A 26861-nucleotide genomic window follows, 5' to 3' on the forward strand; every position below is an offset into this window, starting at 1 on the left:
TTGTGCAAATACTTTTAATTGTATTATTTCCTCACAACAAATTCATTACGAAATGTTAAGTTGTGCCTGATGAGGGAGAACAAACGCGCTTAAATTAATTGGGTTTTTCTCCTCCTTCCTCTTGGACCGCCCCGTTTCCCCCTTCTCCTCCCAAACACAGATCCGGCAGTCACCAGCACCGGCGTAGGCCCCCGTCCCTCATCATCACTAGAGCTGCTGCTGGTCGCGCCCTGCTCGCTGGCGGGAGCTGGGGTCCCTGCGCTCTGCAAAGCCGGGCGGCTGGCGGGTGACTCCGGGGCTGCTCTCTCCTGCTGCGCCGTCACTGAAGACACACACTCGGCGTCCTCACCCGAAGAGGTCCCAGATGACGGCGAGAGGCAGGCCCCCCCCAAAAACCCGCCACAGTTACTCTCTCGCTTAGAATCAGAAAGCCTCTTTCTTTTCAGGCTTGATGACTCTTTCCATTTACTTGCTAGGCTTCTCTTCTGGGTGTTTCCTTCTGCCTTATCAGGGAACTCAAAGTCGTTCTCCATGGCAACCGACACTGCTTCTATTTCGCTGGCTGTGGCTTCTCTCTCTTTTCTCAGCATACAAGTCACAGCTCTGTTCAGTCTCTGGCTCCTAATACCCTTAGCATCTTGTCTCTCCTGTTGAGCTAATCTAAAGAAAGAATCAATTCGGAGCTGCGTCTAAAAAAATGAAATGAAATGATAAAAAAAAAAAAAATCAGGCGAGTCAGTCAACTTTCTGAAGCAAATCAAAGAGCTCCACCTTGGGTGCCTGGGTGGCTCAGTCGTTAAGCATCTGCCTTCGGCTCAGGTCATGACCCCAGGGTCCTGGGATCGAGCCCCGCATCGGGCTCCCTGCTCGGCTGGAAGCCTGCTTCTCCCTCTCCCACTCCCCCTGCTTGTGTTCCTGCTCTCGCTCGCTCTCTGTCAAATTAATAAATAAAATCTTTAAAAAAAAAAAAGAAAAGAGCTCCACCTTGGTCACTGGCTTTGAATGACTCTTTCAGGGAAGGTGCCTTCCTTACCTCTCAAAAGCCCAATCTCTACCCCAGGATTTACTGAGAGTAAATTTGATTTTCTAGATCACACTTGAACAAGCATTACTCACCACCTGTCACCCAAGCCCTCCGTCCGCATCTCCAATAAGAACCCCCTTCCCAGGCACTCAAAGAGAGTCAGGTGTTTTTCAGTAGCCAAATACGCCAACTTCTTTTGGAGAAGCACAGTTTCGTGGGGTCTGTGTCTAAATTCCACTCCTCCCTTCTCTTCAAAACATGGTCATTGTGCGGTTCGTTGAGGGGCAACCACACTGCATACTGGGAAATGGTCATGCTCTTTGTTTAGCAAATCCACATTTAGCAAGACATTTTTAAAATAATAGTTGCATGTGGAGAAAGTTTTATGCCTAATGTTCAACACAGCATTATTTATGAAAACCTGAAAATCAAGGTTCCACTAAGTGCGCTGAACCCGTTAAGTGAAATCTCTTTGATGCAATGTAATCTGGTCGTTTGACATTATGAAAACCATGCAATATACAGAAAAAAATCTTATGTTAATAAGTACGAGGGGGAGTTATATAGATCAAATTGCATTTATGTATGATAAATATATGTGCAAAGGAGGGGGGGAGAATAAAAGAAAATAAACCTGTATGTTAATATCTGTGTCAGAGAAAGTAAATAATGGATCATTTTAATCCACTTTTTTCTAATTTGGGGGAAATAAATTTATATTAACTTCTATAATGTAAAGGAAGAAACATATTACAACACAATGTACCTGAAATTAAGGAGTAATCATCACAAAGCCGACACACTTTCCTTGGCTGTCGGCATACAATGGCTCCATTACAGAAAGTCATCACATAAGCAAAGGAGACGTTTTTCAGAAAGGCCATCCACCTCAGTTTATGTTTTTCTAAATTAACCAAACCTAATGACAATAGATTTAAATATGTGTACTTTCTAGGATATAGTCTCACTTCTACTAAGTGGTTTACCTGTACATATATTTTGGAGGCTGTTCCTGGGGTGGAACAATCTTCGGTATGGGTGGGAATATACTCACAGATACAGCGAGACCCGATTACCTACACCCACCCCACGGGAGAACTGAGAGCCATACAAAGTCCTCATCTCAAAAATCTCTCCTGCCAACATGCCATAGTGATGATGACTCATTTACAGAATGAAGGAGCACTCGTACTCGAAGAGAATTCAATGATCAGGATTTGCTTTGGACTGGACACTTCCCAGACTTTTTTTAAATGAAAATAGCTCTGAAAAACTAAAATATTCAAGCATAAACATCTCAGTACGCAATCCATTATTAGCCTGGTTTTTTCAAAGTCAGAATGAACACGCACTGACACGGAAGTCCAGCCCTAAGAGTGAAATTGAGAAATGAAGACAAAGTGCAGTTTTCCCTTTTTCTGTTTTCTTCTGTTCTCTTATCTAAAGTGTAATATTTTTAAAATGTATGTTACATGCTCTAAAATAAAAGAGTAATGGGTCTTTAATAGCTGCGACTGGCAGCCTTTCTTAGTTCACTCCTCACCCTGAAGTTAGGAAAAGAGCTGCGCTGATTACCTGCTGGGCGTTCAGTTGCTTTAATACTGGAAACAGAGACTCATCCGTCTTCATCCTGTTCCACCCAAAATAACGCTGACAAAATATGCAGGCAGTTAAGGCTTCTACATGTTTTTAAAGATATTTAAACAAATGATAAATAAAAAGGTGCAAAGAACTCACCTGTAATTCCATTCCCCGTATCTCTAAAGATTTTCATATTTATAAAGAATAAAGTGGTAGGAGAACAGAATGACAAAACAAACTACTACAACATAATCATGTGGCATGTCTCCTGTTCAAAGTCCTCTAAGATAAAACATACCCAACTCTCATTTTAGGACATCAAAGACTCGTTACTCTGAGAAAAGGTTAACCTAGAATAAAAACAAGTTTCAGATATCATACATATTTCTTTGAGAGAAAAAAACTGTAGTTAGACTAATACTATTGCAAATATTTAAGCATCTATCCAAATGATGACTTAAATATGTAAAAAGGAACATATAAATAATAAAACTAATCATCTTTTCTATTCTTTCAGAATAAATAATAATTATGTGGTTGTACCTATGCATGTTTATCACTACCTATTTCAAATAAAGATCCTCTTCACTCTAAAGAGATTATTCATAATAGCTAAAACATGTAAGCAACCCAAGTATCCACCAACAGATGAATGGATAAGCAAAATGGGACATATCTACACAACGGAATATTATTCAGCCTTAAAAAGAAAGGACATTCTGACACGTGGTACAGCATGGATGAGCCTTGAGGATACTGTGCTCAGTGAAATAAGCCAGACACAAAAGGACCAATACTGAATGATTCCACTTGTATGAGGTACTCAAGTCCTCAAAACCCTGGAGACAAAAAGTAGACTTGTGGTCGCCAGGGCCCGAAGGGAGGAGATGGGGAGTTGTTGTTAATGGGTCTAGAGCTTCAGTTCTTTTCAGATGAAAAGAATGGGGATGGATGTGGTGACTGGTGATTGTTGCCCAACAATATGAATGTATTTAATGCCACTGAATGGTACACTTCAAGTGTTAAGATGATAAATTTTGTTATGTATATTTTACCACCAAAAAAACAAAAACAAAAAAACCTAAGGAGAGAGAAAAAGGAGCATCTTAAAGTATTAAGAAAAAGCTGATCCAAGTGTTCCCTACAATTCAAATGAAAACATATATTTGGCTCAGTGCTCCTTTAGGTTTGAAGGAGTAAAAGGATACTCTCTAATTTTGTCCAGATCCGGCTTCCCCCACAGAAACGACCCCCTGGAGTCATCCACCACAGGTTTGAGGTAAGCGTCTGCAACAGCTGGGTTGGGAAAGCCAGGTGTGAGCTGCAGCTTGCGCAATTTTTTTTTCACTTTGGTATCATATGGGTTAGGTCTTATCTTCTTATTTTTTTGAGCTTCATGCCACCACTCTCTACAAGGCAAAGGAGACAAGATTTCATGACATTATAGTGGATGCACTGCAGATAAAGGGCTATGCTTAGAAGATGTAAACTCAAGCCCCAGAACAAATTCCATGAGCCACAGAGTAACCATGGCAAACACTGACTGCAAGCTTACTCTGCGCCTGGCACCGTGTCAGCTGTCATACACGCCGATCATCACCCGAGCACAATCCTACCTACCACTGTCATCACCCCACAGAGGAAGAAACCGACCCCAAGCACTCAAAACTGCACAGGGGGCACTGGTGCGGTCAGAACCGAGAATCGCCCGTCGGGGCCCACAACTTCTCTGGGACTCTTTCTCAGCAAGAAAGGAGGTCATATATCTGTATCATTTACTTCAAATCAACTACAATAATAGACCCAAGAATATTTAATAATATGTAAAAATGCCAAGAACATGTTACATCTTAAAAATGCAGAACAGGACTCTACAGAAAGTAGAACCTCAATTTTGGAGAAAATGCATATATGTGAAGAAAGAAAACATATACAAGGCAATTTAAAATAATAAAAGCAATGACAACTATTATTTTACTGTGTTAGGCAATGTTCTAAGCAAGGATACAGATGTTCATTTTCTTCTTTATATTTTATTCCTTTTTTCAGTTTTTCCATTGTGATCGGAAATTACTATGGCAAGTTAAAGACAGCCCCACATTCTTTGCTTCTCCTCCCATCCAGAAGTGGGGCCTATGTCCCCTCCCTGGAGCCGGGTGGGCTCTGTGACGGAGGAAGGGATGCTGTACTAGGTCTTCAGAGCCTGCTGTTTCCACATGTGGACCCTTAAAATATCTGCCTCGGAAGCAGCTGACATGCTGTGTGAGGGAGCTCCAGATGGAGGGGATCCACATGGAGGGGGTCCAGATGGAGGGAGTCCAGATGGAGGGGGTCCAAGGCCCCAGCCCACAGTTCTGGCTGAGCTCCTGGCTGACGTCAGCACCACTGGCCAGACACGTGGCTCCCTCACCAGCGGATACTCTAGCCCAGCTGAGTTGCCCCCTGACACACATGGAGCCCAACAGACATACCCACGCAGCCTCACCAAACTGCAGATCCATGGGCAAAAATCAATGACTGCTGGAAGCCACTGAGGTTTAAAGTATTTTACAACGCGGCAAGAGACAACCGGAAAAATTTATACAGTTAGGAAGAATGAATAGCATAAAGTTAAAAGCAAAGAAAACCCTCACCAATCTACACATTCAATGAAACGTTAAAAAAAAAAACACACACACACTCTGTCGTGTTGCACTGCTTCCCATCCTTGCCGGGTAGGACACGGACTCAGATCTGCTCTCAGCCAGTGCCTCATTTCACCAACGCAGGAGTGCCTCCTAGCACTACAAAAGACTAACTGCAGTCTTCACTACAGCATCAAAAGGCAAAAAGGAACTAAGATCTGTCTTCATCAGTTTTACAATACCGTTTCCAGGAGTGCACTAAGAGAACACCTATAATTCTCGTCTACTCTCTTTTGAATTTCCATCTTTGAGATAAGCAATCAGGATTGTCAGCGAGGATGATCAGCACAACATACCGAGCGAGCATTCATCCCACTGAGAGAATTTCCCCCTCCTTAGAGCAGGAGGGCCGGGCACTGCCATAAAGATGAAAGATGGCATCTGCCAGTCAGCTGAGCTGTGGAGGACACGGCAGGGAGTGGGAGTGACCGTGCTAGGACGGAAGGATCTGTGCCCGGGCCAGGTCGGTGGGGGTGACTGCCATTCTCTGTCCCTGCTCTTCCAGGGACATCTGGGCATTTGGGCCCAGTGTGTTCAGATCTCATTTCCCTGCAAGAGAACCCAAAACGTTCTGTGAAATCTCCCCTAATTTAAATGTTGGTAGCCAATTCACAATGAAGGCTCCACAGAAGAGGGTACTGTGCAGGCCTAACCAAACACAGCTGGGCTGAATTCAGTGGGCAGGCCCGGAGTAGCTCCACCTTAAAGGGGGGTGACGAGCCAGAGTCTGGTTAGGGGAAGGGAAAGCGGAAAAGAAAGCAAGGCAACAACTCAATTTCACTGCCTTCCACCTCTCCCCTGGCTCTCTAACTGCATCTGTCTTCATGTTCCCGAGCCAGGCACAGCTCTGGCTGCTCCTCTCTGCCAGCCACCAGCTGGACAACCAGACAGAAATGGCTAAAATGTAAACCACTCAACTAACGAGAGAAAATAAATAAGGCATAAATAGGCATTCACTCTATCAGAAATGCAAATTTTCAACAAACAAAAAATTTCAGGATACCAAATTAAAAATCTAAATACCATTTTTACTTATCCTATAATAATCAGATAAGAACCCAACAATACGTCTCTGAAGGCATTCAATCATGTTTGATCAGACTTTTAAAAAAAAGAAATAACAATAAGCATGTGATTAATCACAATACATCAGAAGACTACTATGGAGTCATTAAAAACTGTTACTCATCTATACATTGTTGACAGAATGCCTTGTTCTATCACCAAATGAGTTATAGGTAACATAAAAAGAAACAACACACACTTGTATGAGTACAGATGTGTATATATATATACATAATGTCTGAGTATACTGCACAAAGTCTAAAATTATATAAACCAAAATGTTAACTATAACCATCTTTTTAATTCATATTTCATAATTTTTCTATTACTATTTGTACAGTAAAGTTGTTTGTAGTTTTTCAAGTTATTTAAATACCATGATCTACGAGCTACCCAGTAACTTATTGCCAGTATATTATTTCCTCAATAATATGAAAATCATGAGGAGAGATACCAAGAAAGCATAAAATAAATACACTGGTACATATGCTACAGCTAGAGAAGGGCAAACATTAAAACGACTTCTGGGGGCGCCTGGGTGGCTCAGTCGTTAAGCGTCTGCCTTCGGCTCAGGTCATGGTCCCAGGGTCCTGGGATCGAGCCCCGCATCAGGCTCCCTGCTCCGCGGGAAGCCTGCTTCTCCCTCTCCCACTCCCCCTGCTTGTGTTCCCTCTCTCACTGTGTCTCTCTCTGTCAAATAAATAAATAAAATCTTTAAAAAAAAAAAAAAAAAGACTTCTGCATTTAAGTTTTAATTTTAATCACTGATTAAGAATCACTGATTCTTAGACCAGAACATCTGAGAATTTTTCAGACACCAGGAGATACAACTGGAAAGAACTCCAAAGAACCATTAAATCAACTCCTACCAAATAGTATCTCATGACAAGTTGGTGGTTAGAAAATGCCATCACAACCTTGTGAATAGATTAAAAACGGCTGAACTGTGAAATTTATGGTATGTGACTTATAGTCCAACTTTTTTAAATGCCATCGAGGACCAACCTTAAGAAAGAACTCCTTTCGGGCGCCTGGGTGGCTCAGTCGGTTAAGCGACTGCCTTCGGCTCAGGTCATGATCCTGGAGTCCCTGGATCGAGTCCCGCGCAGGGCTTCCTGCTCGGCAGGGAGTCTGCTTCTCCCTCTGACCCTCCCCTCTCTCATGCGCTCTCTCTCATTCTCTCTGTCTCAAATAAATAAATAAAATCTTTAAAAAAAAAAAAAAGAAAAAAAGAAAGAACTCCTTTCATGGACATCCTCCTAAATACTACTGTCCCAGAAACTCCATAATGGAAGTGTACCCCATGGGCAGCACAATGGTGGGTTCTGGGGGGAATGCACCACCATCACTAAACACATCAGAATACACACAGCAAGAAACGGGGCAGCAGGGCCCGAGGTACAGTTCTCAACATTGTATGTCCATGTCACTCTGGCTCCTCTTTCAGAACACTTAACACAAGGAAGTACAGGGACATGTTTGCTTCTGTCCCCCCCAAGAGTGTGGAGCTCCTTGAGAGCGCAGCCTACAGCTTAGTCAACTTTCCTACCCCAGCCTAGCAGGGCGTCTGACACAAGAGCAACCACTCAATCATATCTGAATGAATGAAATGGGAATTTCTACTTGCCTATGGAATCCCACAGACCTGGCTATGTAGCACCTTGATCTAGGATAAGCCTGGTACCTCTAAAAAAATTGTCTCTGATTTCATTGAAGTCTAGAAAGGGAAAACAAATTTGGTAACCCAGTCAATTCCGGTGATTTGTGACAGTTCATGATGCAAATAATAGTTTTGTTTGTTAAACTGGGTATTTTTTTTTTAAGACTTATTTGAGAGAAAGAGAGCAAGAGAAAGAGAGAGAGCAATAGAGAGCATGTGCATGCCTGTGCAGGGGAGAGGAGCAGAGGGAGAAGAGAATCCCAAGCAGACTCCATGCTGAGCACTGAGCGCTGAGCGCAAAGCCCAACGTGGACTTGATCCCACAAACCCGAGGCCATGACCTGAGCCAAAACCAAGAGTCAGATGCTTAACCAACTGGGCCACCCAGGCACCCTAAATCAGACATTTACATAAACGTTTTAATTAAAGAAATTAAGAAAGAACTTACGAGAATTTTAGGAGAGGTTCCAGGCCATGTCCAGGGAATTCATTGAGAATTTCCATGGCTGTAACACAACCTACAGTTGGTATTCCTTCTGTATAATCACTTCCAAGCAAATAGGCCAAATTTATTAATTTGTTCCGGTCTAATCCTATAAAAGTAAAAACATTTTATATTTTTTAAATTTTTATTAGAACACACCAAGCAAGATTCTGCCTCCGGGCCTTTACACTCTCTAGGCCCTTTGTCTGACGTGCTCATCCCTAAGGTATGTACCACAACTCACTACCCCTTTTCTTTAGGCCCTAGCCCAAAAGTGACCTATTAGTAAAGCCTTTCCTGACCACAGCTCCATATACAACAGCACATGCTCTTCCTGTGACTGCAGGTCACCCTCTCCTCTTGCACAGCTTTGTTTTTCTACATGGATTATGTTTATTATCGTTTCTCCTACTAGACTTGTATTCTCCAGTTTCCCCACCGCCAAGAACAAAAATTGGCATACAGGAATCACTCGATGTGTATTTGTTAGATGAATGGAAAAATGAAGAATCACTGCCAGAAACACTAACGCAGGGCCATGGAGCTCACTGCCTCCCTTCTCTGCCACCTTTGGTTTACTCCAGAGATCTCGGATAACCGGTCAAAGTGTAAGCAGGTCAGGTAATTAAAACTGCAGAAAATGCCTAAACATTACTAGGGTTTTAATTTCTTAACTCTAGTTTAAAACTCCTATTCCTCTCTAGAAGCAAAAGATCACTTACATGAAAACTTGAAGAGACCTACCATTTCCTAGTTAATACATCAAACTAGTTCCTTGGAAAGGAAAAAATTCATAATACGAATTCTAAAGGTAAATCTCAAAGAGTACTCACACTCTGAAGTCTTACCAAGTTGGTTGTGAAAGTCCACATACTGGTAATACTCTACAAACTTGTTCTTATTAAAGAAGTTTTTATAGACATGTCGTGCCCCAAAGAGCCAAATATCACTATCATCAGTGATTGTTCCAGAAGTCTGATCAGTCAGATCCAGGATGGCGCACTGCGCCTCTGCTTCCATGGGAGCCTCGATGTAGGGAATGCCAAACAGGCGAAGAAGTTCCTGGAGAGCGAGAGACACGCCGTGACCCCCGGGGAATGCGGGCCCCGGCCTTGACCAGAAATGCGAGCAGTGCGCACACATTTCACTGAAGGCATCCGCCTGGGGAATCGGATTAAGTGAAACCAGCAGTAGGAATTGCTAAAGGAGGCCTGGCTTGTACACCTACCTGGCTTTCCAGGAACATCTGCCCCGTCACGGTAGCAGCAATCCGTTCTTGCTGCTGTTTTTGTGCTTTCAACGAATTCTGCTGTGCTAACAGGCTGCTCTCCAGAGTTTCCAGTTCCTCCTGCAAAATAATTCCATCTGTAGATAATTATATTAATGATCCAATTAAGCTCATTTGTTACAAAAAGACTGCATTTAGTCTGACTAAATTTCCAAATAAGCATTCCTCCTTATGAAGTTTCCCACTTGGATTTCTGAGCAGGTCTGTAATATCTTTAGAGTTCCCTCACTAAATCACCCATGTTTTAGTTTAAACAAATTGAATTTTTAAAAAACACAGAGTGAGGGGCACCTGGGTGCCACAGTCCATTAAGCGTCTGCCTTCGGCTCAGGTCATGATCCCAGGGTCCTGGGATCAAGCCCCGCATCGGGCTCCCTGCTCAGCCGGGAGTCTGCTTCTCCCTCTCCCACTCCTCCTGCCCGTGCTCGCTCTCTCACTCTCTCTCTCTCATAAATAAAATCTTAAAAAAAAAAACCCCACAGTGTGAGAAACCACTTCCCACCCACTAGGGTGACTAGAATCAAAAGGACAGTATTAGTAAGTGTTAATGAGAATGTGGAAAACCTGGAACCCTTATACACTCTTGGTGGGAATGGTGCAGCCACTTTGGAAAACAGTCTGATGGGGCCTCAAAAGGTTAAACACAGCTACCTGTGACCAAGCAATTCTATTCCTAGGTGTACACCTGAGAGAAATGAAGATATATGTCCATCCCCACAAAAACCTGTACATAGATGTTAACAGCAGCATTATTCATAATATCCAAAAAGTGTAAACAACCCAAATGTCCATCAAATGATAAATGAATAAAATGTGGTTCATATCCATACGATGGAATACTATTTGGCAATAAAGAGTACTAACACATGCTACAACATGGACGGACCTTGAAAACATTCTGCTAAATGAAAGGAGCCAGAAACAAAAGACCACAGGTTGTATGATCCCATTTATATGCAATGTCCAGAAAAGACAACTCCATAGAGACAGGAAGTAGATGAGTGGTCCCAGAGGTGGAGAGGAAGGGACAGGGAGTGACAGCTAATGGGTACAGGGCTTCTTTTTGGGGTGATGGAAATGTTCTAAAATTGTGATAGTTATATAACTGTGAATTACACTAAAAGCTATGAATTGTAAAAAATAAAATGTCAATTACTATACCCTCAAAAATATGAAATAATTGGAGATAAATCTGACAAAGGATGTGTAAGATTTGTACACTGAAAACTGCAAAACACTGCTGAGAACATTTTAAAAATTCAGACATATCTGAATAAATCAAGATATATCCTTTATTCACAGATCAGAAGATAGAATGTTGCTAAGATTTAATTCCCCCCAAAATCGATCTGTATATTCAATACGATCTCATCAAAACCTTAGGCATTTTTCATGTAAATTGAGAGGCTAATTCTAAAATTCATATGGAAAAGCGCAGGATTTATAAAAGTGAAACAACTTTGAAAAAAACAAAGCTGGAAGATTCACACTTGCACTGCCTCGTTTCAAGAGTTACTATAAAACTACAATTTGTGATGTTTTGAGTTGATTTTGGTGTATCACACACGTCACCAAAGTTGTTGTTTTTTTCCTAGCACCAGTGCAAAGACTCTTTCTCCATCCAACTGCCTTTGTAGCATTGTTGAAAACTTGTTCTCCATATATGCATGGATCCATTTCTGTACTTTCTATATTATGTTCTATTGATCTATCTGTATATCTTTATGCCAAGAGCAACCTGTCTTGATTACTGTTGTTTGCTTCTGTTGCAGGACTCTATTTTGTTCTAGTGATCTATGTATCTATTCTTTAGCCCATACCATACTCTCCTGATTACTATAGCTTCATAGTAAATCTTGGTATCAGGTAGTAAAAGTCCTCCAAATTTTTTCTTTTTCGAAATTGTTTTGACTACTCTAGCTTCCTCGCTTTTCCATATAAATCTTAGAATCAGCTTGTTAATATCCATCATTGGGTTTTTATTGGAATTCTATGAATCTATGGATCAGCTTGGGGAGAACGGATATCTTAATAATATTGGGTCTTCCCATCCAAAACCACATCTATTTAGGTCTTCCCTGATTTCTATCATCAGTGTTTTGTAGTTTGAAATACCTATCTTTCACATACGTTGTAAGCTCTACATGTAAGTGTTTTATGCTTTTAGGTGTTATTGTATGTGGTTCTTGCTGTGGACTGAATTGTGTTCCCCCAAAATTCATTGTTAAAGTCCTAACCCCAAATGTGATTGCATCTGGAGATGGTGTCTTTAGGAGGTAATTAAGGTTGCTGGCGCCTGGGTGGCTCAGTCGTTTAGCGTCTGCCTTCGGCTCAGGTCATGATCCCAGGGTCCTGGGATCGAGCCCCGCATCGGGCTCCCTGCTCTGCGGGAAGCCTGCTTCTCCCTCTCCCACTCCCCCTGCTTGTGTTCCCTCTCTCACTGTGTCTCTGTCAAATAAATAAACAAAATCTTTAAAAAAAAAAAAAAAAGGAGGTAATTAAGGTTAAATGAGGTCGTAAGGGTGGGGCCCTAATTTGATAGGACTGTAGCCTTATAAAAGAAAGATATCTCCTTCCCTCCCTACCCTCTCCCTCCCCCACCCCACCCCACCCCCCTCTCTCCCCACCACATGAGTACATGGCAAGAAGGCAGCCATCTGCAAGCCTGAGAGCTCTCACCAGGAACCAAATTAGCCTGCACCTTGATCTTAGATTTCCCAATCCCCAGAACTACAAAAAAATAGTTAAGAAAAAAAAAAGCATGCAAATAGCTGATAAATGTTCATCCAGTAACTCCTTAAAGCTCAAAAGCAATTTAACTTGGCTCTTTCTTAGCAGTAAGTTAAAACTCGATGTCATATTATTACCAAATTAATATCTTGCCATTCATTGAGTGAACGGTCTGCATCTTTTTCAGCTTCTTCATGTGGCTCAGTGTCTGAAGCCTCACTTCCAGAGTTGGGTCTTAGGAGGCCCTCAGAGTCACCAGTGGCTTCTTCCTTCTTAGTTCCTATCAGTTCTTCTTCATCTTGTCTGGAGGGAGATTTAGAAGCTTCATGTAACTCAGCCTGAAGTTCATCATTACTATTTATACTCTGTACTTCGATGAAACTTCCTGTACCAAAATAACAAGGTCACTTTATTTACAAGTGAAACATTAGAATTATCCCAAAGTCATCGAGAGCATTCCAAAGTATCCTGAAAAATGTTTTACCCTGAAATGATCTGAATTTACTAGAAAACATGTAAGGCTAACATATTACTATTAAATAAATTTAATAATAAAAAATGCCTAACTTCAAAATAAGCCTTTTCCATTAGATAAACTGGCACTACCTTTGAAATTAGGAACCAGGCTTTCAAAGATTTGTATATAAGCTTTATACAAATATGCTAAGTTAAAGGAGAATTATCAGAGGATGTCAAATATCATGTAGGTTGTTATATGTTCTCATTTCACTATGGACATAGCAAAGAATAAAGCTGTGAATTAGTGGAAAGAATCCTGGAAAAGTACTCAGGAGAAATAGCTCTTCTCTTCCACCTTCCTTCCCTCCTCTCCTGTGTCTTTTCTTTAAAAAGAAATGTGATTCCCTTCTTTTGCTTCAGGTGGAGGGGGATGGATTTCAGGATGCAATCAGGACAGAGTGGGCTGGAGACCTCAGTGTGGGGACTGGGGCCAAGGAGACAGCCAGGACCAAGGAAAACACCAATGCGACCAGGAGATGGTTACAAATTAAGAGAGAATAAGCAGGGGCGCCTGGGTGGCTCAGTCGTTAAGCGTCGGCCTTCAGCTCAGGTCATGATCCCAGGGTCCTGGGATCGAGCCCCGCATCAGGCTCCCTGCTCGGTGGGAAGCCTGCTTCTCCCTCTCCCACTCCCCCTGCTTGTGTTCCCTCTCTCGCTGTCTCTCTCTCTGTCAAATAAATAAATAAAATCTTTAAAAAAAAACAAAAAAACAAATTAAGAGAGAATAAGTCAATATATTAAGGACAATGGGAGTAAGGTTTATCACTCTTAGAAAGGGAAATTACAACAAAAGTGGAAGCTAAAATGAAATCTGTGATGTTGGATTGGAATGCAGGTATCAGTATGAACTCATAGATTTTTAAACATGAAAATATACATTTATATAGAAATATGTATTTATTTGTAGAGAAATAAATACAGATGGGTGTGTGCACATGCTTGTGTGTGTATATATAAATATACTCCCTGGCTCTGTCCCTGAGGGGGCCTGAAGCAATGCCCACTCCAGTACCAGTGAGCACACTCAGGGTCCAGATCTTGGTTTCTAAACATCATGCTCTATTACCAGAGAGACCGAGGACTCTATGGCGAACTGGCTGGATCCAGGGACAGGGCAGGGCAGGGAAAGTATAAGATAAATCTGGAATGTCTTGATCAGAAAGTAAAGAAATGCTCAAACTATAAGAGGGAAGTGTCAAAAGTCACAGAAGCCAGCCTGAAGGGGGCCCCCACTGGCCAAAGCCAGGGCGACTCCAACCATAAAGTACAACAGCATCATAAATCACTAAATAAAGCAGATAAACTCTTGGGTCCACACGGATATTAAAAAAACAGTAAATGGGGAAGAGGGAAAGATCTTCCTTAGAAAAGGATGTAAACTAGAACTAGAAAACTGCCATTTGGCAGCCATCATAGTAACCATTTATTTAGGTAAAAATCATCAATGAATGCTGAAATAAGTAAGCAAAGATTTGTTCAGGAACAACAGCCTTTACATAGACAGCCTTTCCAAAAAATTACTTTACACAGCCTTTCCATAAAATACTAATTACAAAGGAGAAACAGTTAACTTTAGAATGGAGAAACAGGGGGTGGGGGGATGGGTTAGCCCGGTGATGGGCATTAAAGAGGGCACGTATTGCATGGAGCACTGGGTGTTATACGCAAACAATGAATCATGGAACACTACAGCAAAAACTAATCATGTAATGTATGGTGATTAACCTAACATAATAAAATAAAATTAAAAAAAAAAAAAGAATGGAGAAATTCAGCAGACACCAGTAAAAGTTAGCTTGTGTGTGTGTACAATCAATTCTTGTTATTCACAACAGTATGTTCTATAAAGTCACTGTAAACACTTAATCCACGAATACATCCTTGTTCATAGAGTAAATATATTTAAAATCGCAAATCCTAAAAACAACCCATCTTGGCAAACTCTAATTTCTTTATCTTACGAAAGAGAAAATGAGGTTTGGGAGTGTTAAGGGACTTGCCTGAGGCTGCCCCACTAACAGGTGCTGGAATTGGGATTCAAACCCCATCCAACTAACCCGAACCAGAGCTTCTTGATCTACAGCTGTGCTGCTCTCTCCCATATTCACCTTCTGGTCACCTCTGTGGGAGAGCTGCAACATGAAGGCGGAGTGACACCTTGTTCAACCTCAGCTGGGAGTGGTATGGCAATTCAAACTTCTAGCCACTTTACTCAGGTCCATGAGTGACCACAAAGATATTACCGCTGAGTATTGATTCTGGGGTTACAAATAAATTTTAGTAAGCAGGCAATGTCACAAATAAGAAATCTGTGAATAATGAGGATCGACCACATAGAAGTCTGTATAGATGTAGATATATAGTAAACATGTATATGTATATAAACATATATAAAGAGATATGATAAAGCAAATGTGGTTAAATGCTAGCCATTGAGGTACTGGGTGAAGGAACCAGAATGTTCTGTAATATTCTTTCAACTTTATTAAGTTTATAATTATTTCAAAACAAAAAGTTAAAAAAACCTAAAAGACTCACTTCTACCTTTTCCAACTGGTACTCCCTCCTTTTAAAAACAACAACAAAAAAGAACCAGCTGTGTGTCCTTGGGAGAGTCATTTCACCTTTTTGGGGTCCTGGTTCATCATCGGAACAAAAGTGGGAACTAGACTACACTGCAGGATCTCTCCGTTCCTGGAGATGTAAAACCCTACAGTTGTGTATATCTGGAAGAGCACAAGCACCTACCATCAGATTCACTTTCTTCAGAGTCCACTTCCATTGGCTCCATGGCCTTTGGAACTGAAATTAAGTCCTGGTCTGCAGATTCCACTGTCTCATGTTCTTGGATGGTTTTCAGGAAATTCTCGTGCTCTTTAGAATTAAAGGATACTGCATTTTCCAAGTTACTTATTGCCTCTGCAGGGACACTTTGTGTATTACTCATTTCTTGCCAACTGACAGTGTCCATGATTTCAGAAACGGGATTTTTTTCACCTTCTGCTTCATCATCACTTGAAAGAACAGAGGAATCATATTTGGGGCCTGATGGACAAAGGTCTTGCAGCCCAGGCTCTTTGGTGTATATTTCATTTCTTGATACAGAGCGTGAACTCATCGAAGGTACTAGTGTCCGTTGTGTCCCACTCTGGGGTCCAGGTGCATCGCTGTGCATCACCACTGTGCTTTCTGAAGGAACTGGGTCTTTTCTACCCTCAACCGTAGACTCATCGCTTGTCTGAAAGGCTTCACTCACCATGTGCATAAGTGACATTTCTTCTTTTGAAACACCAGATTCGCTGCCTGGACAGAAGACGGGACGGGACAAATGAGCAGAGTCTGCCAGCCTCCTGTCACTGTCAGGGCTGGTTTCATGTGCAGAGTTCACACGAGTTAGATGGGGTCCTGATGGCAACAGCATTCCTTCTCCGTCTCCTTCTGTCAGGCCTCCAACAACTTCTTCATGGCAACTGTTCTCAAGCAGTGTTTTCACTCCTGACCCTCCTGCCTGCACGTCATTTCCAGCATGTGCTTCCATGTCTTCATCATCATCAAGAACCTTCTGAATGGCTAAGAGAGTAAGCGGTGACACAGGTGCATTCTTCACATCAGACTGCTTTTGAGTCTCGCTCTCCCACCCCTCTTCTGAGCTGCTTCCCAGCATGGCAGCCTGCATGGCCAGGGAAGTTCTTGGAGAAGGAGGGGCAGCAGCAGGCTCTTTCTCTGGCTTCAGTTTCTCACACGGAGATGACTTCATGTCAAAAGACCTGCTGTGCATTTCGCTGGAAGAAGGAAGAGCCTCTAAACCCACCTCTGCAACTTTCTTAGCTTGAATACCTTAAGAAAAATTAAAACATTTCTCATTATATAGTTGTACAGTGAGACAATATGCTTCTAGTAAGATGAATAAAAGAATACTGGTTCTCATGAATGAAGTTATAAATTTTCATTTAAACAGCACTAAGAGTTAATTTGTTATTTAATTTTAAAGTGGGTTTGTACACGAGCACTGAGTAACGTACAGAACTGTTGAATCATTATATTGTAAACCTGAAACTAATATATAACACTGTATGTTAATTATACTGAGAGTAAATAAATAAATTTTAAATAAATAAAAACAAAGAGGGTTGGTACAATAGTAGGTATTCATTAATAGCTACATATATTTATTATTACATAAGTAGGGTGATAGTTCCTAGAATTCAGAGACATAACATATTTTTGGTTTTTAATCATCAGGTAAGTGATGGTACCGAATACCTCTTATTAAGATGTAATGTGAAGTATCTTCAGAGACCACTCTCCTTGACTCTACCTCCTTCAAAAAGCCCCCTTCATCTTCATATTGCCTTTGGATTTGTCCTGACTGTTGCTGATTCATTTCCTTTTGGACATTTTCTATGTGTTGGTTTAGGTAGTTTTTTTTAAGCAAGCCTTTGAGCTGATACTGTGAAAAGTCATTAGACTCCTAAAATAAAATAAATAAAATTATTTTTTTGTATTAAATACAGATAATATTCCCACACTTCCATCCTTTTCCCCACAAAGGGACAAAGAGCAACTGGTTTTTTCCATTGGTGACATTTTCATATTATAACAGTAAAATTTGAATACTAGGAAAAAAACTGTAACTGCCTTATTAAAAAATAATCTTTAAAACAAAAAGATTTAGGCAAAAGAAATCATGGATACCGTTTGTGCCTTAATCGTTTATTCAAAAAGCATTTATTAAGCAGTAATGCATGCCAAGCACTGTGACATTTTGATTATGGCTTAATAAATAGATAACCTTCTGGAATGCAAGTAAATATGCAAGTAAAGTGGGGCACCTGGTGGCTTAGTCGGCTGAGCGTCCAACTCTTGGTTTCGGCTCAGGTCATAATCTCATGGTTTGTGAAATCTAGACAGGCTCCACACTCGGCAGGGGGGGGAGTCTACTTGAGGATTCTCTCCCTCTGCCCCTTACCCTACTCATGCTCTCTTGTGCATGCTCTCTAATAAATAAATAAATCTTTAAAAAAATATGCAAGTAAAGTGCCTAGCACAGTCCCTGACCCATAAAAGACACCTAATAATTCATGGCAATTACAGTTATTAATGATAATAGTTAACATTTATAAAGCATTTTCTGTGAAGGCATTCTTGTAGGAGCTTTCATGTGTATCATCCCATTTTATTATCAACCACCCCATGAGACCTAGGTCATTATCTCCAGTCTACAAATGAAGAAGCTGAGACAAACAGGTTCAGTAACCTCCCTAGAGTTGCAAGGCTAGTGAGTGTTGGATGTGGGATCAAAAACAGGTTGCCAACGCTACACTGCTTCTATTGCTATTATGTTATTACTTACCATCATTACTATTCTCAATATTGCATTTGCCCAATGTACAGATGATACAGAGGTCCACCCTGGATGACTCAGACCCTCTCTTCCCTATCAGAATTACAGGTCCCATGGGCTGCTGAGCCACACTACCCTCTACCCTACCATCTACCGATCCCAGGCTCCACGGTGATGGGGAAAGAACAAAAGGGAACAAATCATTAGGGACCATCTTCCTTCTTCCCATGCCTTCCCAATGTTGTTTACATAACCCAAATTCCATTTCCTCAAAAGCCAGCCAGAGATCCTTTCACACGCAAGAAATAAAGTGCTTGATACACAGGCTAAGCCTGGATTTTTTCCCCTGAAATGAAAACAAATTTACTTCTGTCCTTCGTATATCATTTCAGTGTACCTGAGCATTTTCCTATGTTCACACTGTTTGTGGAAAAACCAAAGGACTGACAGAGAAAGAAATAGGACCTGCCTGCCTGCCTCTTTCATATTTTGGTATCAATTTAAGAAATGTCCAAAAGTTTATAGAAAAAAACCACTACATCCATTCATTAGGAACAATGCTGCTGTAAAATGTATCCTCTGTCCTAACAGTGAGTTAGAGAATGATGTGAGGAATAATAGGTGGTAGCAGCAGAAAGGAAGACAAAGTTCATTCGCCCACTAAAAGCAGGAGTAATTAATGGTGTGCCAGGGTCAGGAGACAAGCCTGACCCCAACTCCGCGCACCACCTGCTCCAAGGGTCTGTGGCTGTAGAACCACCAGAAGATGCTCCAAGTTGAAGAATTCACCACTGAATTTCCTATTACCACTGTCTAGAAAGAGGAAGAGGGAAGGGGAAGGTCCAAGTGCATTTCTAGGCCTGCAGCCAAAGAGACACCTGGGATATCAAGTTAGATTAGATTCTGTATTATATTAGTATTCTACAGACAATGCATATTATGGGTTAAAATAACTTTTATGAACTAACCTAAGAATTGAACCACTAAGCATACGCTGAGCACTTACTATGTGAAAGATACTGACCTAGGGGCTGAAAATACAGAAGTGACAAAACAGGCACATTTGGATGCTAAGAACCATAAAGAGACATTATAGGGTGTTATGAGAACACAGGAGAGAACCAGGAGATAAGACCTGGTGTTTTTATTTCATTTTTTATAGACTTATTTATTTTAGAGAGAGAGAGAGCACACGTAAGGGGAGAGTGAGAGGGAGAGAAAGAATCTCAAGCAGATTCCGTGCTGAGCATGGAGCCCGATGCAGGGGCTCGATCCCATGACCCCGAGATCATGACCCGAGCTGAAATCAAGCGTCAGAACCTTAACTAAATGAGCCACCCAGGCATCCCAACACCCGGTTTTAAGTGGAAAGTCAAAAGGTTTCTTTGAAGAAATATGTGTAAGTTCAACTTGTAAATACATGATGCTTCACAGACTCTCTGAGACACAAATGCTGTTTACTGGAAACAGATACTATATAAGTAATACTTATCAATTTCCTCTTTTTTCTAATAAAAAATTTTGCTGACGCTCTAAGCATTCTAAGCATTAATATGCTGTTGTATATTTCACCTCTGGCATTGCTTCAAATAAGGTTCGTCTTCGCTTGGTAAATTCTTTCATATCAGTCAGGATTTCATGCTTTATTTCAAGAGGCAGGCTGCTGAACTCTTCAGACTCAATATCTATGGCATGAGGATTATGAAAGAACTCTTCCTGTAAAGAGTAAAAGTTCATTTTTTACATGAAGTTTACATTTTGTACACTTAATTCTATTTACCGTGATATTTATTGCACTTATGATTGCACTTATGATAAACAGTTCTACAAAATCTGCAACAGACTAAACACAGTTGTACATAACTCTGCAATAGGTATCAGTGAATAGGCAGATTGGGGAATGTAGCCGTTCACTCACTGATTCACTCTGAAGAAAAAATACTTACCAGACCCCCCCTAATGTGCCAGGCACTGTTCTAGGTGCTAGGGTACTGTGCAGATCATGCCAGACAAGGTCCCTACTCTTAGGGGTAGAGTAAGACAGAATAACCAAATAAAAAAAAAATGAACAAGAAAATAAAGCTGGTTAATCTGATAAGAGAGTTGATTAGAACAGGAAGAGAGAAAACATTTATTTGATGGACAGAGAAGACCTCATTAAAAAATGACGTGTGAGCAGGGACTTGAAAGACACCAACGAGACTGATCAGGACATCCCAGGCGGCAGGAACAGCAAGGACAAGGGCCCTAAGGCAGGGATGAGCCTTATGAATTTGAACAATATCTGTAATTCTCTTAATTAGATTAATTTTGTTTTGCTCTTAACCTATAATCAGAAGTGAAGACAAGTGAGAAATTCACAGGCATGAAAAAGTATAAAACTTTTCTAAATTTAACTGATTACCAAAAGTACTTTAAGACTCTTCATTAGTAAAGAAAATAAAATAACAGAATTTGCTTTCCTGTAGGTCGGTATGTTGTTTGTGCATGTGCCAACCAGCCAGCACTTAGGACAGGCCAGTCATGCTCAGAACACCCCTTGCTTTCCCCATACGGAGGGAACACCTTAATGTTCCCATCAGCCCTCTGAGGAAGGCATCATTATCATTTTTGTTTCACAAAAAAAAGGGGGGGGGATGGGAAATAAAGCCCTGGAGAAGTTAATTTGTCTAAGATCACATAGCTAGTGCACAGGAGAGCCTGGACTTAAATGCAGGTCTTTCTGACCACAATATTCATGGTCTTCACCAAGACTGCTCTCATTTGCTGTATTAATAATGCAGAACCTCTACAAGTTGAAGGAGCCTGAGGTTGTAGCTCAAAAGTCTTTCTCCAGATGCACCAAAATAATAGGAACATACAAAAACCAGTTAACTTGGGAATCAAAGAATGTTATCCACTATTCAAGAAACTTGAAAAAAACTCCAAAAACTTGTATATTACAGTACAACCTCAATTTGTAAAAATGTCATTCATTAAAATAAGTGTGGTGGTGGTTTTAAAACATGACCACAGGTTCTCTGACACCTCTTTTCATCTAATTCCCGCCCCTTAACTAAGGGCTGGCCTCACTGACCAGCTTCTCACAGACAGAATGCGTAGCAAGGGAGGCCGCGCTATGTCCGAAGCTGACGAGAAAAGGCCACAGGTCCCGGCAGGCATCTGCTCTTAGGATGCCTGCCCCTGAAACACAGGGCCATGCTGTGAGCGAGCCCAGGCCACACGGAGGAGCCACAGGCAGGTGTCCTGACTGACAGCCAGTGTCAACCACCAGACATGTGAGTAAGGAAGCCTTGGAGGGGACTCCAGCCCCAGCTATGGTCAGCCTGCATTTACACGGAAGCCGTGCAGACAGGACTGCCTCACTGAGCTCAGCAACCCCCAGAACAGCAAGAAGATGATAACAAACAACCGAATTCACGCCTCCAAGTTACACAGCAATGGAGAACTGGAACATCAGCACAGACATACATTTACATATATATGCACACATGTACACCTGACATGCACACACATACCCAAATACGCACACGGACATTCAACCATAAGGAGAGGGGCAGGAGAATGGGCTAATATATATCAAAATGTTACTTGAAGTTATTTATGGGTGGTATGTTTTCTATATTTTTATAGAAGTACGTATTACTATTTATACCCATTTATTGTTTAGTTGATTGGTTGTAAAAGAAAGATGGCCTATTTTGGATACGCAGACATGCATGATGATAAATGCCATACAAATGTGCACAGCTGCCTGTGTGTTTGTACATACGTACACACGCACACACGAATATACACACACACACAATGAAGAAGGCATGTGTCTATTTTTATCAGGAACTTCCATAAATTCATACGACCTCATTATTCATTTTCATGTCATTCATTTCAAATAACAGAATATATTCCAAATTCACAAATTACGTAAGTACCTGTAATGCTTGTTTTTGACTCATTCTTTCTTGCCATTCTCTTTCGTCTTCTTCTTCTGAACTGAAAGTCAAGCATACATTTACAGTATCTATGATTTAATGACAACTTATAAAAATACCTCTGGAGGCAAGGGGCCACTAGTTCTAGGGGCTACGATGGTGAATAGGTTGGCACGAAACTCACCGTCATTGTTCCCACAGTCGGGAGGGGACACATGCCAGGGAGCAATTACAGTATGATCTGACAATGTCCATCACAAGGGAGGAGCAGGTTGCTAAAGGTGCAATAAGGGGAGTCACCTCTCTCCAATTGGGGGGGTGGGCGGTCCCTAAAGTTTCCTGGAATCTCTGGCAACTGCACTGCTTGGACTTAGCCACAAATAAGAGAGGGGTCTAGTTGTAGGGTCTGCAGAACGTTCATGGAGACAAGTGTTCCAGGCAGAAACACTACGTTCTATAAACATCTGGAAACAAGGGGAAGAAAGCCTGCCTGGAGATGGTAAAGAGGGCCTGGTGAGGTTGGGGAAGCATGTGATTAAGAGGCTGAAGTTTTATCCTAAAGAAATGAGAAGCTAGGAACTGTTTCAAGCTCCAAAATAACATTATCAGGTTTGGGTTTTAACAGATTCTACACCACAAAGCAGAGATTGAATTTGACTGGTAGGGGTTCCAGCGAAAGGGAAGATCAAAGACAAAGACAGAGAAAGAAGTGTGGAAGCCTTTATGGTACTTGATGGTGGCAGCGATGAAGAGAAACAGAACTGGCCTGATTCAAAAGCCACTTGGTGTCTCAGAAGACTCCGGGAAAGGAATGCAGGCAGGTGGGGGCAGAGACACACTGCCAGGCCCTCCGCCTGCACTTCAGCCACAGAAGCAGCTGACAGTGAACAGAGAGCCAGAGAAGAGTCCACAGAGGAGCCTGAGAGAGAGTGGCCAGAGAGGTTCCCAGAGAGCAGGAGAGCAAAGGTGCCGAGTCACGTGCAGCTAAACAGTACAGTGGGCTGACACCTGCAGAGCTTCTACTGGACTTAGCAAGGAGGACGTTGTGTGTGGTCTCTTGGCGTGGTGCTGAGAGTCCGAAGACACAGGCTGAGAAACAGGTAGAGATAGTACGTAAAAGCAAAGGGTAGGAAACATGAAAATCCACATCTTCAGGATCTACACACGAACAGTGCTAACACACGATCTGCAGAATGAAGAGACAAACCAGCACAAACTACCAAAACACAAGGCAAGTTAGTCACTAAAAAATTCAGTCTTTGAAAAACATTCTAAAAGGTGTCGAGAATGCATTTGCAGATGCATTAATTCCCACATGCCTTATCATGTAGATAAAAACACAAAGGTCTGTATCTGTCTGAATACATAGACAATTACTATTTTTAAATAGTTGACCATTTACCTGTTTTTTTCTTCCTTCTGTAAAGGTGGCAAAACATAGATGTCATCTTCTCTTTGAACTTGAGTAAGACTGGGCAGTGCTTCATCTCTGAAAAGCACACACAGACGTAGGCAGAGGTGACAGGAAATAGGACATTGAGTCAGGAAGACTCCCCCGCTGATTACACAAGCCCTGCTGAGGGGGTGAGAAGGGGAAAACCACGGGGCTGGAACAGGTTTCTCCCTGCTGCCCAGACTGCCCAGGCTGCTGCTATAGGAAGCAAGCGTGGCCTCGAGAGAAAGGGGAAGCTCACTGCGGCTCCCGGCACCCCGGCCACAGCCTCAACTGCAGGCGCGGAGACGCGCCTTATGGAAGTCAGCTCCGTATCCAAGCTGACTCTCACTTAACAGAGAATTTTCACAACTTCCAATTACTGGGTCAAACGGGCCCACTTATCCCTCTGATCTGGCCCACTTATCCCTCTGATCTCACCGTCTGTGATCTGCCAAGTTAAAATCAAGGAAAGGGAACCAGAGGAATTCAAGGGGAAAGTTAAAAGCCTTTAGTCTTTAAGATTAATATAATTTGCCTCTTGCCTTTTGCTTTTTAAGGCAGTTTTGATAGCTTGTCTTTTCAAAAATGTTTTCAAAAGCTTCTCTGTAGTTTTTCTGGAATCAGTGGTTGCCAAATCCTTTCTGTGCCTTCTCTTAGCCTGTGAAAACAAAGGACATAGGATTCTGTTTCAGGGTATGAGTATATTAAAAACATTTCTGTGACTTTTTTCCATAGAATTTGGTTTGTCTGAGTTTCAGATTATGACTGCTTTAGTATTTCCTCCAAACTGTCATATCAGTGGGTATATTCAGGTTTCTGCTACATAAAGAACACTGAGTATCCATCTACCTACTACTAAATGGACTGGCTAGGATACAGTATTTGGCAAACTATTAATTTACTTTCAGTTTCTTTTAAATGGCCCTTAATGTCCCCAAGAAGCGTACAACTTAATAATATATAATTAAGTAAACATTTCTCAAAAGGGATTATATTAATGTATTCTTTAAAATGTCACTATTACGCCAAACCAATTTCTGGCATTGGTCTCTCTAAAAATACATTACTTGGGACACCTGGGTGGCTCAGTCGGTTAAGCGTCTGACTCTGGACTTCAGCTCAGGTCATGATCTCATGGGTCATGGGATCAAGCCCTATGTCGAGCTCCATTCTTAGGGCTTGAGATTCTCTTTCCCTCTGCCTCTGCCCCTCCCCTGCTCTTTGTCTAGCTCCCTCTCAAAAAACATAAAATAAAATTAAAAATATGTTACTTACATGCCACTCTGTCCCTCAACATTCAAGTTTATATCATAAGAAATCCTAAAATGTATAGAAGTTATCTTTTAAAAAATGTCCATGTAGGAAAAAATGGAATACTCTGCATGCTTATGGTGGAATATAAGGAGGAAATACCAAAACATTCTTTTCCTTTTTTAATTAAGATATAACTGACCTATAACACTATGGAAGTTTAAGGTGTACAACGTGTTGATTTGGTACGTTTATATATTACAAAATGATTACTAGAGTAGTGTTAACTAACACCTTTATCATGGGGCTGGGGAATTGGGGAGATGTTATTTACTAGTAGATAAATAAATTCTGGAGTTATTTTTTCCTGTCTAATCCTTCCAAGGTGTACCTGATAGAATGTGCCTTGGATAATTTAAAACTGCAACATGCAAGTCTAGACCTTTTCCTAAGGGAATAAATGTCCCCAAGCATTTACCGATCCTTACTTTTATCCTACATCCTCACTTAATTAGACAATGTCTGTCTGGTGTGAGCATGAAGTGACGAGCTGGCATTTTCAACACATAAAAGTCCTATGTCCAAATGGGTGCTGTCATTCGGGGGGGGGGGGGGGGGGGTGGGGGTTAATACAATTACTCCAAAGTTCACAACTTTGTTCCAACATTGTTTTAAACTATCTTCAGAATAAAGAAACTCAATGTCATTCTTTCATATCCTGGCCAATTTCCTTCCTCAATAATCCACCTCAGTCACACCTGGCACCACATAAAATCCAATTACTCTTTACTCCAATTACTCTGATCTCAGATTCAGGGAGGCATTTTCCCCAATCTCTATCATGCTCAGCAGCATAGCTAAAACACACATGGGACACCTAAGAAGATACTCTAAAAGGAAAACTCTCAATTATAAGAATTTTAGTAGTTGTTTTTTTTTTTTAAGATTTATTTATTTGAGAGAGCGAGCATGGGGAGCCCTACTTGGGGCTCGATCCCAGGATCCTGGGATCATAACCTGAACCTAACTGACTGAGCCACCCAGATGCCCTCCCCTTTTTTTTAAGATTTTATTTATTTGAGAGAGAGAATTTTAGTAGTTCTATTAAAAGTTGAATTTTATCATGGCACACAGGACATAGTCTCACAAATAATCCTTTTTTAAAGGAAAAAGTGTTGACTGTTCAAGATAAACTAAAAAAAAAGTTGAAATTAAGTGGGATATATGTCAAAATAAGTCTTGGCTTCCAAAATTCTAAAGAGAAAATCAAAATTCTACATGAACTTTTCTTCCTTTCTAATAATTCAAGAAGAAAAAAAAAAAGATGACTCTTACCAAAGTTTGTTTCTTCAATAGTGGAGCATCCCCATCAAACACAAAAATAGGACGAATTCGAAAAAATAAGAGTTTGCAGAGCCGATGAAACAAAGTGAGAAGATGAGCATTTTCTATTGAGTTCCCATGGCGATCCCGGACTCCTCTTAGTGCCTGGTTTAACCAAATACTGATATCTGGAGGAATTGTTAAAGGAAAGTGTTTTGGAATTTCTTCCCTCATCCCCACAATTTCAATTTCCCAATAACTGATATCATCTAGACACTAAAACTAAGCCCGTATCACAGTTCATGTGAAACTGAAAAATGTTTAGCCCTGATGGAATCTGCCTGAAATCCATTAACTTTATTTGAACCCTTGTCACTACTGTTTGCAGACTGAATTTTAAAACGTTACATCGACAGATGTGTCCTTTAAAAAATCTAATTGCAAACACTTGCTTCTTTAAAAAAACTAATACTCTATAGAATTTTAATAAATTAGCACAACTCTTGTGGAGAATAATTTGGCAATTCATAGCAAAAAATGT

At 41.2% G+C, this 26861-nt stretch overlaps 1 protein-coding gene across 2 annotated transcripts in view; it reads right to left on the reverse strand.

The window, feature by feature from the left end:
* LOC118009251 (basic immunoglobulin-like variable motif-containing protein) overlaps window positions 1–26861 on the reverse strand; it is an 80837-nt gene continuing 53976 nt past the window's right edge. For both annotated transcript variants that reach the window (XM_035003073.1, XM_035003071.1), the window contains 14 exons: window positions 26333–26508; window positions 24289–24404; window positions 23714–23800; window positions 22312–22372; window positions 19952–20095; window positions 17299–17506; window positions 15784–16872; window positions 12654–12901; window positions 9727–9846; window positions 9347–9560; window positions 8463–8607; window positions 3814–4014; window positions 2600–2684; window positions 1–689 (listed from right to left, as the gene is read on the reverse strand). In XM_035003073.1, the coding sequence (XP_034858964.1) occupies window positions 90–689; window positions 2600–2684; window positions 3814–4014; window positions 8463–8607; window positions 9347–9560; window positions 9727–9846; window positions 12654–12901; window positions 15784–16872; window positions 17299–17506; window positions 19952–20095; window positions 22312–22372; window positions 23714–23800; window positions 24289–24404; window positions 26333–26508 (3494 nt within the window). In that variant the 3' untranslated portion in view covers window positions 1–89. The remainder of the gene's footprint in view (window positions 690–2599; window positions 2685–3813; window positions 4015–8462; window positions 8608–9346; window positions 9561–9726; window positions 9847–12653; window positions 12902–15783; window positions 16873–17298; window positions 17507–19951; window positions 20096–22311; window positions 22373–23713; window positions 23801–24288; window positions 24405–26332; window positions 26509–26861) is intronic.

Source organism: Mirounga leonina, unplaced genomic scaffold (genome assembly GCF_011800145.1).
Source record: "Mirounga leonina isolate KUSES-001 unplaced genomic scaffold, KU_Mleo_1.0 Mir_127, whole genome shotgun sequence".
Classification (NCBI taxonomy): domain Eukaryota; kingdom Metazoa; phylum Chordata; class Mammalia; order Carnivora; family Phocidae; genus Mirounga; species Mirounga leonina.